Genomic DNA, 12,248 nt, shown 5'->3' with positions numbered 1-12,248 from the left:
TTGGAACCCAAAACTTTACATTAAAATGCTTTAAAAAAAAGAATCTCTAGCTTCCTTCAAGGCTCATCCTAGGTGGTAACTCCTATGGGAAATCTTTCTTCTTACCACTATCCCCCTCCACTTCTCCTGCTAGTTGTTAATGAGTTTTTCTTCCTCAGATTACTTTGGTTTAATTATCTGTATAAAAGTTGTATTCTTCCAGGAAAATGTAAGGTTCTTGAAGGTGGGCTTTTTATTTTGTTTTTTGCATTCCTTCTCCTTCTCTTACCCCCTACTATCCCTAATACTTAATAAATACTTCTCATTGTAAGCCTTGAAAGTAGAGGAATATATTTACTAGGATGTTAGTGCTCAGAGATCTCACTAGTAGAGATCACTGTTCATAAGTACAAGAAGATTAAAGGCAGAAAAATATGTCTTATATATACCAAAATTTAATTGCAACATTATTTGTGTGTATGGAGGAAGCTAGGTGCCACAGTGCATAGAACACTGGACCTGGGGTCATTAAGACTCTAGTCAAATCTAGTCCCAAACACTTAATAGCTGTATGATTCTGAGCAAGTCATGTTTATCTTTCAGTTTTTGTTTGTCTCAGTTTTCTCATTTGTAAAATGGGGATCATAATAATACCTACCTCCCAGGCTTGTTATGAGGATCAAATTAGATAATATTTGTAAAGTGCTTAAGACGTAAGCGTTCAATTTTTATAATTGAATCCTTCTTTCTTCCTTGTGGTAGCAAAGAGTTGAAAAGTAAATAGATGAATATTGCTAAAAATAAAAAGTTAGTGAATGCTTGTAATATAATATTATCATACTCTTAGAAATGATAAGTGAATAATTCAGAGAAGCCTGAGTAGACATATGAACTGGTGGAGAGTGACATAAGTAGAATGAAAATTACAATATACAAAATGACTAAACGATCAAAAAAGAAAAAAGAACAAAATAAAGATGCATAAATATGCATTCTGATACATTCTGAAATGAATATTATGTAGAACAAAATGTCAATTTAAAAAAGAGATATCCTGGAATCTCATAAATTAAAGACTCGATAAACAACTTAAGTCCTTTCATAAAGCAAATAAATGTTGCCTATCTTATAAATTTTGGGGTCTGCATCTGCGAATTCTTGATTTTATATAATAGATGTGCTGCTGGTAAATAAGCAGAATTTTTGCAAATCAATTAAAAATTAATACTACTTTAAATGCACTAGGGGGTGCTGCTGACCAAAAGAAATCTGAATAAACCAATTTTTAAAAAATGAATAATCCTGAAAAATCCATATTAATACACTGTTATATAAGGGAAAACCTAGATATGTCTCTATCAGTTTTGCAGAAATTGAAATACACCATAATCCAGTTTGCCTAATTGGGGAGAGGGGACGGATCCATCTGAATATTAGTATGAGATAAGGAAGTATCTCAAGAATATCCAACAATACTAGAAGTATTCCTCCATCTGATACCAATGACATTTTGGGGGAGACTACCACTGTCCCATTTTTAATCACTAGATATCCTGAAAATTATTCAACTCATATATCACCTCATTAATAAACATGAACCCTATTCCTGGAGATAATGGAATCTTCTGACCATTCCAGTTTCTCTGCCCATCTCAAAGCCATTGGCCAGATTCAAATATGGCACAGTTAGAGGAGTAAAAAATCTGGGGTCAAAGGGCCTGGATTCAAATCTTAGCTTTTTTACTTGCTTACTGTGTCCCTTGGACAATTTCCTTTTCTTCTCAGTGATTTAGTTTCCACATCTAAAAATGGAATTAGATTAGAGCTCCAGAGCAAGGAGCATCTTAAGAAGCCATTTTCCTCTTAGTCCAAAGGAATAAGTCCTTAGTCCAAATTTTTCATTTTACAAATGGAGAAACTGAGACCTGAGAGGAAGGGTAAGTGATTTGTCCATACATATAGTAAGTTAAAACTTGCTGGAATTTCAATCCAGGAAATTTGTCAGCAATAAATCTATGACCCTATTCTTTTGGTTTCTTTCTCTTCTTGTGACCCTGATTTGTTGTTCTTCCTTTGTTTTTGAAGAGGACCAACACCATCATGGGATGAAATCTTGACTTGCTAGTGAATTAGATTTATTTAAGCTAAGCAGAGCTGAACAAAGTTGTCCGTCTTACTCTCCCTTCCAGAGTCAGAGAAGTCAGCGGCAGGGTGAAAGTCAGGACAACTGGCTAAGAACTGGATGACCTTAGCATCTTTGATGTCTGACCAAGTTCTCAGCTTTCCATAGTGCTTGCTTCAGCTACTTTCATGGCCCTTGGAACAAATTGTTCATTCACTCATACCACCAGGAGAAATCTTCATATGCTTGGGGGAGACACCCCCTAATTTACCAACAGGTTTGAGGTGCATGGATAATCCTCAACCTGATTAAGCTTCTTTGCTGAGATAATATTTAACTGGCTGGAAGTGGCTGCAGCTTCTTGGAGCCACAAGTGAAAGTTGGGAAACAGGTAGACACCAAAAATGGATGAGAAGCTTTGCCCTCACACCAGAGGTCCTAGTACTTCCTGAACCATCCTACACACCCTACCCTGACCAGAAGTCCTTGAAGGAAAGAAACCTATCTCTGAATTTTGTATCCAAATATAGGACCTTCTGAGCATAAAGTGTCCTGAAAATGTTTGCTGTGTTGAGTGAGAATCAAAACCTACAAAACAGATACTCAATCTTTCCCAACCTCCTCCAGAGAAAAAAGACTACCCTTCAGAAGTAAGAAGGAGAAAGCTCTGAGTGCAGGGATGCATTCATTTCACCCACAATCCTTCAGTGCTTTCTACTTATCCCTTCAGGGGAAGAAAGGGAGAGGGGCACACTAAGAACTTTTCTACTCTTAAGGACATCATAGCTTGCCCAGAGGTGGACAGATGATACAGTGGGTAGAACTCTGAGAATAGAGATGGATGTGTGACCCTACCGAAGCAAGTCACTTAACCACTAATCTGCCTGTTTCCTTGACTGAGGAGACATAGATAATTAAAGCACCTATTTCACAGGGTAGTCTGAGGATTAAATGAGAAAATAATTTTAAAGCATTCAGCACAATGCCTGACACATTGTGGATACTTAATAATAATTGTCTTTCTCCTTCTGAGACTGGACCTTAATTCTATGTCCTCTAGGACATGGGTAAGCGGAAAGAGCTCAAGATTTGCAGGAAAACACCAGGGCTTATTAAATATTTATGTGGTTAAACATACTTTAGGTGAGAATACTCCTTTACTATTTACTGACTGTGTGATTTGGGGCACGTCAGAGCCCCTCTTTACACCCGTTTCCTTAATTGCGAAGATGGTCGGACCAGATGACCTCTAAGATCCCTTTAAAACATAGGACCTATGACTAATTTCTACCTCTTGCCCAAGGCAAAGGGAAGTTAAATGGAGAGGCAACCAAGTGCATTTCAGTCTTTGAGAAGGTACCTTCAAGTTCAGTCCCACAGGTGGCCGAGAGAAGGCAGCAAAGGTACATCTGGCTTAGGACCTGAACCAGTGTCTCCCCGGGGCGGGAAAAGGCCCCTGTCCCAGCCAGCATCAGGATCCTTTTCCTTCTTGCTGCGGGTCCGATTTAGATGGGACTGGTTCTTTCTTTCTGTCTTCCCTCTTTTCCCAAATCGGAATCCTCTTCTACGCGACCCAGGAGGGTCTTAACCTCAACGTGGGACTGTGTTTCTCCCCGAACCCCCATTCCCGATCTGCCCTTTTCCCAACAGGAGGTGAAGGAAGACAAGCCAGCCAAGTTGGGGTAGAAAAAAGACCTCTTTATTGAGCGATGGATTGATTGATTGGTCTTGGCTACTGGAATACCTGCGTTTGAGTCCCAGCTCTGCTACTAACGTTGCCTTGTGTCACTTACTCCCTCTCCAGGCCCCAAGTTTCCTTCTTTGTAAGGCAAGGGAAGTAGTTTCTAAGGTTTCCACTCCTGCCCAGGTCTACAGCTTTTGGTTTTCGCTAGAGCTTCCCCTTCGTGGCTTCGGGTGCTCCCCGTCTTCTTTCCTGCAGAACCCCCCTTCCATTTCTGGCACAGAGTGAGTGTGTGTGTGTGTGTGTGTGTGTGTGTGTGTGTGTGTGTGTCGGGGGGGGGGGGTGTCTTTCTCTGCGGTCCCGTTCTACCTCTGCCCGCTCTTTTCTGCCCTCCCCTAATTTCTGAGGAGCCAAACTTCGCGAGGGCGGGTCGGAGATCGGGGAGGCCTGGAGCTTGGGCGCGGCGGAGTGTGAAAGGGGCGGGGGGCTGGAGCTCGGGCCTGGATTTCGTTTCCTTTTTTGTCTTTCCTTCCCTCGGAGTAAGAGGCCCCGGGCCCCGCCTGCCCCGCCTCTCCCACTCTCCAGCCGGTCCCCGACCCCGGGTCCCGGCCTTCCCCTTTAAGGGCTGACCGCGCGGGGCCCAAAGTTGGGATGACGCGTGGGGCGGGTCACGTGGGGGCCCCAGGCCAGTGCCTGTCAGCCGCCGTGGCCCGAGCTCCAAGTCCAGCTCGCGGCTCAGCCCCCCTAGTCCGGGCCACCGCCGCCGCCGCCGCAGCCAGGTAGCCAGCCCCTCCCTTTCCCCTCCTCTCTGCTCCCACTTCAAGAGCTTCCCGCTCCCGGTCCCTGCACCTCACCTGGTCGGGACACACCTGGCGCAGTCCCGCGCACCTGCGCCCAGACTCTCCCTTGCTCTCTGCCCCCCCTCCGAGCGTGTACCCTTAGCCTCTTCCTGCTTGGCGTCTCCCCTCCCCTGACCCCGGTCATCTCGCCTCGCTCTACTTGCTTCTTCGTCTGGCCCCTGCAGATCTGGATCTCAACTCCGGTCGAGTCTTCCCCCTTCCTGCACGTGGATACCGCCCCCCCTCTTCTCCCCGGCAGGCTCAGGCACATCTGTCCTCCACTCCACCTGTGTTCTCACTTTTATTTCTGCCTTCCCACCTGTCTGTCCCCCCCCCTTTCCCCCCTCCCCCCCCTGCCCACAGCCTCCTTGTCCTAATCCACTTGGCCCCTGCGTTTGGCCCTAGTCCACCTGTCTGCAGTCTCACCTGTACTTAGCATCCACTTTGGCCCTTTCTGTGCTCTCTCCCACCAACTTGGCCCAGCCATTACCCCTCCAACCCCCCAATTATTCCATCTGAGCCCTCATTTTATTCCTGCTTCTCACACACACCCCACTTTCACCTCTTCTATTTTTTTCTTCTATGCACTTTTTGGTCCTTATGTCACTTGTCAGGCTGTGGGACAAATTCTTTCTCACACTGCTCTGACACCTTCTCCCTCTCTTCCTCAGGTGATGGGCCCAGCCACATACCTCTCTCTCTTCATTATCTTGCGTGAAGCTCTTTCTGAATGAGGGGCCTTCCCTGAAAAGCCCTGTTTGTGGTCATCACTTCCCACGGTCCCTGCTCCTGTCATGGACCCCAATGGCGAAGGGGGGGAGCAGATACCTGAAGAAGAGACCTCAGGGCCTGGGCCTGGGGGAGCCATCGGAATGGGAATCCAAGAGAATGCCAGGGGTGGACCTCGGAGTCTGGCCCATGGCAAGGTTGAGCCCAAGAAATATGCAGTCACTGATGATTACAAGCTGTCCAAGCAAGTGCTGGGCCTGGGTGTGAACGGAAAGGTCTTGGAATGCTTCCACAAGGTGACAGGCCAGAAGTGTGCACTGAAGGTGAGTGTGGTCACATTTCCCTCCCCTCCCCCCCAGTCCCCCTGCCCCACCTAGTCTATCTGCCAGCAGATAATATAGTAGCTGTATGAGGATTACTTTAAAGAACTAGGGCTGTTTAGCCTAGAGATGAGGGGATTTGAGGAGATGTGATTGTCTTGTGGTAAAGCCTCGATTGGCCCTAGAGAGAACAACTAGAAACATGAGTGAAAATTGCAGAGACAGATCTCAGTTCTATATAAGCAGAAACTTTCTAACAATGATGTCCAAAAGCAGAATGGGCCACCATAGTGAGGCTCCTGTCATTGAACGTCTTCAAACAGGCTGGATAGCCATTTGTCAGGAATGTTATAGCTGGGATTTCTGTTGAGTAGACTACATGTTCTCAGAGACTTTTTCCAAATCTGACATTTTTCTGATATTTTTTTCTTTCGGTAATACCTGCCATCCAGGTTCTCTCTTACTAGAATATGGAGGGGGATGGTAGAGAGAATGGATCCTAATGTGTTTGACAGAAAAGTAAAAATCCAGTTATGGAGTTTTTTCAACTTTAGTTCTTTACATCTATTACTTGATTTGATTGCCATAATAACTATGAGGCAGGTAGTAGAATTACCACCATTTTCTGTTTTACAGATGAGAAAAGTGAGGTCCAAACAATCTTTCCAAAGTCACAGAGTAATTCAGTGATGGAGCTTGGGTTTGAATCTGTGTTTCCTAGAATCCCTTTTCAATGTCCCTTGTACCAAAATAGCTGTTGCGTGACCCTAGGCAACTCACTTACTCTGTCTGCCTCAGTTGTCGTCTCTGTAAAATGGGGAAAATAATAGCACCTTTCTCCAAGGGTTGTCATGAGAATAAAATGAGATAATATTTGTAAAATGCTTTGCAAACACATATAAATGCTAGTTATTGTTGTAATGATAAGAATCTATTACTCTTTTATACAAGCCACAGTTTTTCCCAAGCATCCTTATAAGACTTCTGCCAGTGTCTAATGGAGATTATCCATTTTTTTTCTTACTATATTTCCTATTCCTGGCCTTGGATGATGGTTGGTTCTGATTTGGCTCATTTGTATAATCAGCAGGCCTCTGCTATGTTATAGAATCAGAGTATCCAAGCTACATGGGACTTTAGAGGTCATATTAGTCCAGTCTTCTTAATTTGGAGAAGGAAATGGCTCCAGAGTAAGGCAATGACTTCTGCAAGGTCACCTGACAAGTTCATGATAGAATCAGGACTAGAACCCAGGTCTTCTGACTGCTAGTTAAGTGTTCTTTATACGACATCAGGCTGGTTCCTTTTTTAAATACTTCAATCTCCCTGTTGCCTGGGTTACCCATGTCTCCCGCTACTGCATTGTAAGCTCCCAGAGGGCGGGGACCACATCTTCTCTGCCTCCTCCACATCCTGTCTGCCCACAGCATACTGTATAGAGACTACTTATATAAAGATACTTTCTTTATATGGAGGTAGCAAAATTGATTCCATCCCCCTTGGGGACATGTATTCCTCTAGGGCTACAGGCATAGAGGCTGAGCTCTCTGGAGGTCCCAAGGACTAAATTGGAAGTCAGTGCAGAGCCATCTTGGTCCAGGGAGCTACCAGTGAGGGATGAGCAAGTCAGTGGTGGACAGACCTTCAAGGCTAGCTTTGTTTTGCATCTTTCTACTACACATTTTATGTCATGTGTATTACAGTTATTTGAGTCTGTTATCCTCCTGCTAGAAGATGGTGAGCTCTCTGAGGACAAAGACTTCTATAAACTTTATAAGTTTCCCAGTACTGGTTCAGAATTCTGCTTACAATAGGTGCTTAATAATTGCTTATTGGCTTGAACAACGACAACCTGGCACAAGGGGACTGATTCCACGTGGTACGTGAGTGCCCAGATATTGAGGCTGTGAGGCCCCTTATGTGGAAGGGAGCAAGGATTTGTTCTTCCCCATATGTAAAGAGAAAAGGGCAGGCTTACAGCCTGTGTGGCTGGTGCATTCACTGATAGTCCTTCCTGATAAAAATGGAGCCAAACATTGGAGCTAAAGAGCTCTATTGACCTCATTTATCACTGAGGAAACTGACTTAGCTGGACTGGCCAGTACTCTTTTCCTGCCTTCCACATAAAGGTTGTGTAGATAGTACCATCCTGTCTCCATAAATGATGCCATTTCCTTCTGGCATCTCTCACCGTTAACCATTACCTTGTGAAGTAGAGGATAGATGTAGAGCTTCCCAATTTATGGTTGAGGAAACTCAGGTCATGAGAGATTGCTTCAGCCTTCTTGTTTCTGGACGGGAACATAGGGCTTTTGATGTATAAACCCTATGGCTCCTGGCACCCTCTTGCAAGGTGTAAAGGATAGAGCCCTGAATTTGGGGTCAGGAGACCTGGCTTTGAAATCTAGCTCTCATTTTTAATCAGCTGTGTAACCCTGAACCTACTTATGTAAACCTCTGTTTCCCTATCTGTATAATGAGGGGATTAGATTAAATTATCTTCTCTAGTCTCTTCTAACTTTTACATTTTGTGATTCTTTTCATTGGCAGGGCTCAATCTGTGATTGTTGTTGGGGATCCTGGAAAGGGAGTATGGAGGCCCTGGGTTATCTTGTTCTTGCTGTACTCTTGACATATCATTCTCCTGTCTCTAAGCTGATGGTGCCATAGTTTGGTGGATGTGGTTCAGGAGTGTGTTAGAGTCAGTTCCTGCAGGGGACAGAGCTAATTGTTAAATTTTCACATACACCTCTGCAATTAGCAAACACTACAAATCAGGGCTTGATGGATTGTTTCGTTTATGGCCTAGTCTTAAGAATGTGATGGAGAAAATGTTAATGCCAATAACACTTAAAATGTATCATGCATAATTTTTTTTAATTAAAGAAAGCAAGTTTTTAAGCACTTATCAAAACACTACTTCGTGGTGGGACCAGAGTCACAGGGCTAGTTCTAAGAGGCTCACTGCTACAAAGACATGTGCAGTCTTTACAAAAGTTGTGTAGGGGGCCCTCCCTGTAGGGGAACTTCTTTTTCCCTTTGGTAGCAATTTCTAAAGAGTATATCTTTCTGCCCTTGAAACTAGAGCTGATATGATTCTCTCTTAAGTGCTTTTTTTTCTTTTGGATCTAAGAAAAAAAGGGTAAAGTACCATGGGAGAACTTTAAATATCAGTGCATGCGTCTTCTTCTTCAGTCTTTCCCTCCCCCCACCTCCCCTTTTTTATATCCCCTATCCTAGCAGGAGGAGCTGACAAAATTGGCAGGGATAGGGGAGACCCAGCCTTCTTATATGCTTGTCAATATCAGAATTCTTGATGGGTGTGAAGTCCTATACTAGGTTCTGTTAGCACCTAGATTGAAAAAGCAGAGTGGCCATTGAGGGGCCAATCTGTTGGAAAGACCATAGGGGTGGGAGCCAGAAGATCTGAATTTGAATTCTCACTCTTGCCTTTGACCTAGTTGTGTGCCTTTAGTCAAGTTTGACATTTAATTTTTCTGTACTTCTAAAGATGATGGGAACAATAATATATACTCTCCTTGTGTCATAGGATCTAATGAGATGTTGTATAGAGAAGCTTTAAAAACTTTAAATATGCTGACATGTAGACCATTCTTACTAGCCTCCATCAAAATCTTCCTCTGTTACCTCTTCCTGGCTTCTTACAATTATACTGTTTGAACATAACCATTGATAAGACCCGCCATAGTTCAGTGTGTAGGGAAATCCTGGGTTCAAATCCCACCTCAGATACTTACTAGCTGTGTGATTCTAAATTGTCTTTTGACCTCCCTCAGCTTCAGTTCCCTTGTCTTCTAAGTCAGGGAATTGTATTCAGTGGCCTCTAAGGTCTTTTTGCTTCAAAAATCTATAATTCTATGATTGCTTGCCCCAAAATGGGTTGTTGTCTGAGAGCCAGTCTAGCTAGTTTAGAAAACTCAGACCCTTAGAGATGTAATTTTTTTTTAAACCACAACAACTCATAAAAGAATTTTTTTTTTTGGAGCAGACAGACCTGTAGTCTGCACCAATGGAGAAAGGATCCAAATGGATGAGATCATGAATCTTTTCAGGATGCTAAAGGGCAAGTATAGAATGATGTCACAGAAAAAGGACTGGACAGTTCAAGACCTGCCTCTGACCTATAATGATCTTTACAAGTCATTCATCCTTGTAGTGTCCTGAGTAGCATCCCTGCCTCTTCTCTCTCTCACTCTCTTTTTTAAACCCAGCCATAACTTTTGATGCTTTGTAAGCAGTCCTTACTTTCTATCCTTTTTTTTTTTTAATTAAAGCTTTTTATTTTCAAAACATATGCATGGACAATTCTTCAACATTAGCCCTTGCAAAATCCTGTGTTCCAATCCCCCCCCTTTTCCTATGCCCTCCCCATATGGCAAATAGTACAATATATGTTAAACACGGTAGAAATTTATGTTAAATCCAATATATGCATACATATACAATTATTGTGCTGCACAAGAAAAAAAGAGAAGCAAAATAAAATGCCAGCAAACAACAACAAGAAGAGTGAAAATGCTATCCTGTGAACCATACTCAGTTCTTTCAGTCCTCTCTCTGGGTGTAGATAGCTCTCTTCATCAATGAACAATTGGAACTGGTTTGAATCATCTTGTTGTTGAAGAGAGCCACGTCCATCAGAATTGATCATCATATAATCTTTCCGTTGCCGTGTACAATGATCTCTTGGTTCTGTTCATTTCACATAACATCAGTTCACGTAAATCTCTCCAGGCCTCTCTGAAATCATCCTGCTCCTCATTTCTTATAGAAAAATAATATTCCTTAACATTCATATATCATAACTTATTCAGCCATTCTCCAACTGATGGGTATCCACTCAGTTTCCAGGTTTTTGTCATTACAAAAAGGGCTGCCACAAACATTTTTACACATGTGGGTCTGGGCGGCTCTCTTAAGCAAAAGAGTTGTCTATCTGTATTAATGGAGGGAGATTTCCTGCATAGATGAAATCACCTATGTTCTCCTATCCCTCCCCAAAGTGATTACCTATTTAACAGGAATGTTGTGTGAAAATCCTTTGTAAACTCTAAGGGGCTGTTTTAGTGTAAATACTTTTTGCTGTTAATTGTTTTGCAGTAGCAGGGCATACTTTTTGACCCAGAAAGTTCTTCCTTTTTGCTATAAAAAGTGCATGGGTAGTAACAGCTGGCAGTGCCCTTGTTCTGAGAAATCCATTCTGTAAGCTGACCCACTGAAAGGCCTTTTCTATTGGTAGAGTACCCTGGAGAGAGCTTCAAGTTTTGATAAAATGTAGGAGGGTGAAGAGAAATGGGGAGGGAACTGTCAAGTTAGGCATCTGCTTTCCAGAAGGACACTTCCTAATGACTGGTAGGAGTTGGTTCCAAAGACAGCACTCTTTATCTTCTGTGCCCAGCCTTGAGATTGCAATGACCGGAAGTGTTTATCTGGCCATAGCCTCTTCTCAGACAGAATTATTATTTCCTTTTGCCATCAGTCTACTGTCTGTAGCTATCACCAGAAACCAGAAGGGAAGAGGTATCAGTTGCTTCCCTTTCTCTCTCCCTCCATTCTTTCCTTTTTTCTTGCCCAGCCACTCAGTCATTATTTATTAAACCCTAGCATGTGCTGACTTTGTTCTAAGTCCTCTGAGGGAAGAGATTGGAGAACATGCAGAATCATTTGCCATGTAGTTACAGTATTTAGGAAGCTCAGAGTATATAGGGAATACAAGACTTGAACATGGAAAAAATGTACTAAATCGTACCAGGCTATGGATGACTGCTGGTTGAGCAGGGCAGACAGTAGAAGAGTTTAGAGGAAGGAAGGATTTCTGTGAGGTGATGTGGACAGAGAAGGCTTCCTGAAGGAAGGGGGAGGGAACTTTAGCTGAACTGTGAAGGAGACTTAGAAATAAACTTCTCCATAAGGAAATGCTTGGGGTATGAATTTTGTTGTTTTTTTGATCAGTCATTTTCCATTTGTGTCCAACTCATCATGAGTCCATTTGGGGTTTTCTTGGCGAAGATACAGGAGTGGTTTGCCATTTCCTTTTCCAACTCATTTAGAGATGAGGAAACTGAAGCAAAGAGGGTCAAGTGACTTGACCAGGATCACATAGCTAGTAAGTATCCAGAGGCTAGATTAGGACTAAGATCTTTCTGACTTCAGTCTGGATGCTGTGTCATCTAGCTGCCCTGAAAGGATGCAAATACAAAGAATGAAATATGTCCCTATTCTTAAATTATAAGGCCTGAATTCTAGTTCTAACTCTTCCACTTACTAACAGTGCTGTGTTAGACAAGTCACTTAACTTCAGTGATCCTCAGTTTTCTCCTCTGTAAAATGGGGGAGGTATCGACTACATATCCTTCCAGCTTTAAAATAATCAATTGTTAGGGAGAAGAGGCTGAGAAGGAAGAAGCCTGGAATCATATCCTTGAGTAGATCAACCCAATGGAAACCTGCCTCAAAGCCAAATCCCAAGAGCTCTTTTGGTTTAAAAACATCTGATATTTAGTTGCCTGGGCTGAGGTAGGAGGAAGGGAGAAGGTGGGTGGGTGAATCATAAAATA

At 43.0% G+C, this 12,248-nt stretch overlaps 1 protein-coding gene across 1 annotated transcript in view; it reads left to right on the top strand.

The window, feature by feature from the left end:
* Positions 1–4,323: 4,323 nt before the first annotated feature.
* MAPKAPK3 (MAPK activated protein kinase 3) overlaps positions 4,324–12,248 on the top strand; it is a 92,190-nt gene continuing 84,265 nt past the window's right edge. Inside the window, exons 1-2 of the mRNA XM_031958636.1 lie at positions 4,324–4,561; positions 5,293–5,673. Coding sequence (XP_031814496.1) covers positions 5,416–5,673 — 258 coding nt within the window. The 5' untranslated portion in view covers positions 4,324–4,561; positions 5,293–5,415. The remainder of the gene's footprint in view (positions 4,562–5,292; positions 5,674–12,248) is intronic.

The sequence above is a fragment of the Sarcophilus harrisii genome, chromosome 1 (assembly GCF_902635505.1).
Source record: "Sarcophilus harrisii chromosome 1, mSarHar1.11, whole genome shotgun sequence".
Lineage (NCBI taxonomy): Eukaryota > Metazoa > Chordata > Mammalia > Dasyuromorphia > Dasyuridae > Sarcophilus > Sarcophilus harrisii.
The sequence above is the reverse complement of the archived record's forward strand: the minus strand, read 5'-3'. Positions and strand labels throughout refer to the sequence as shown.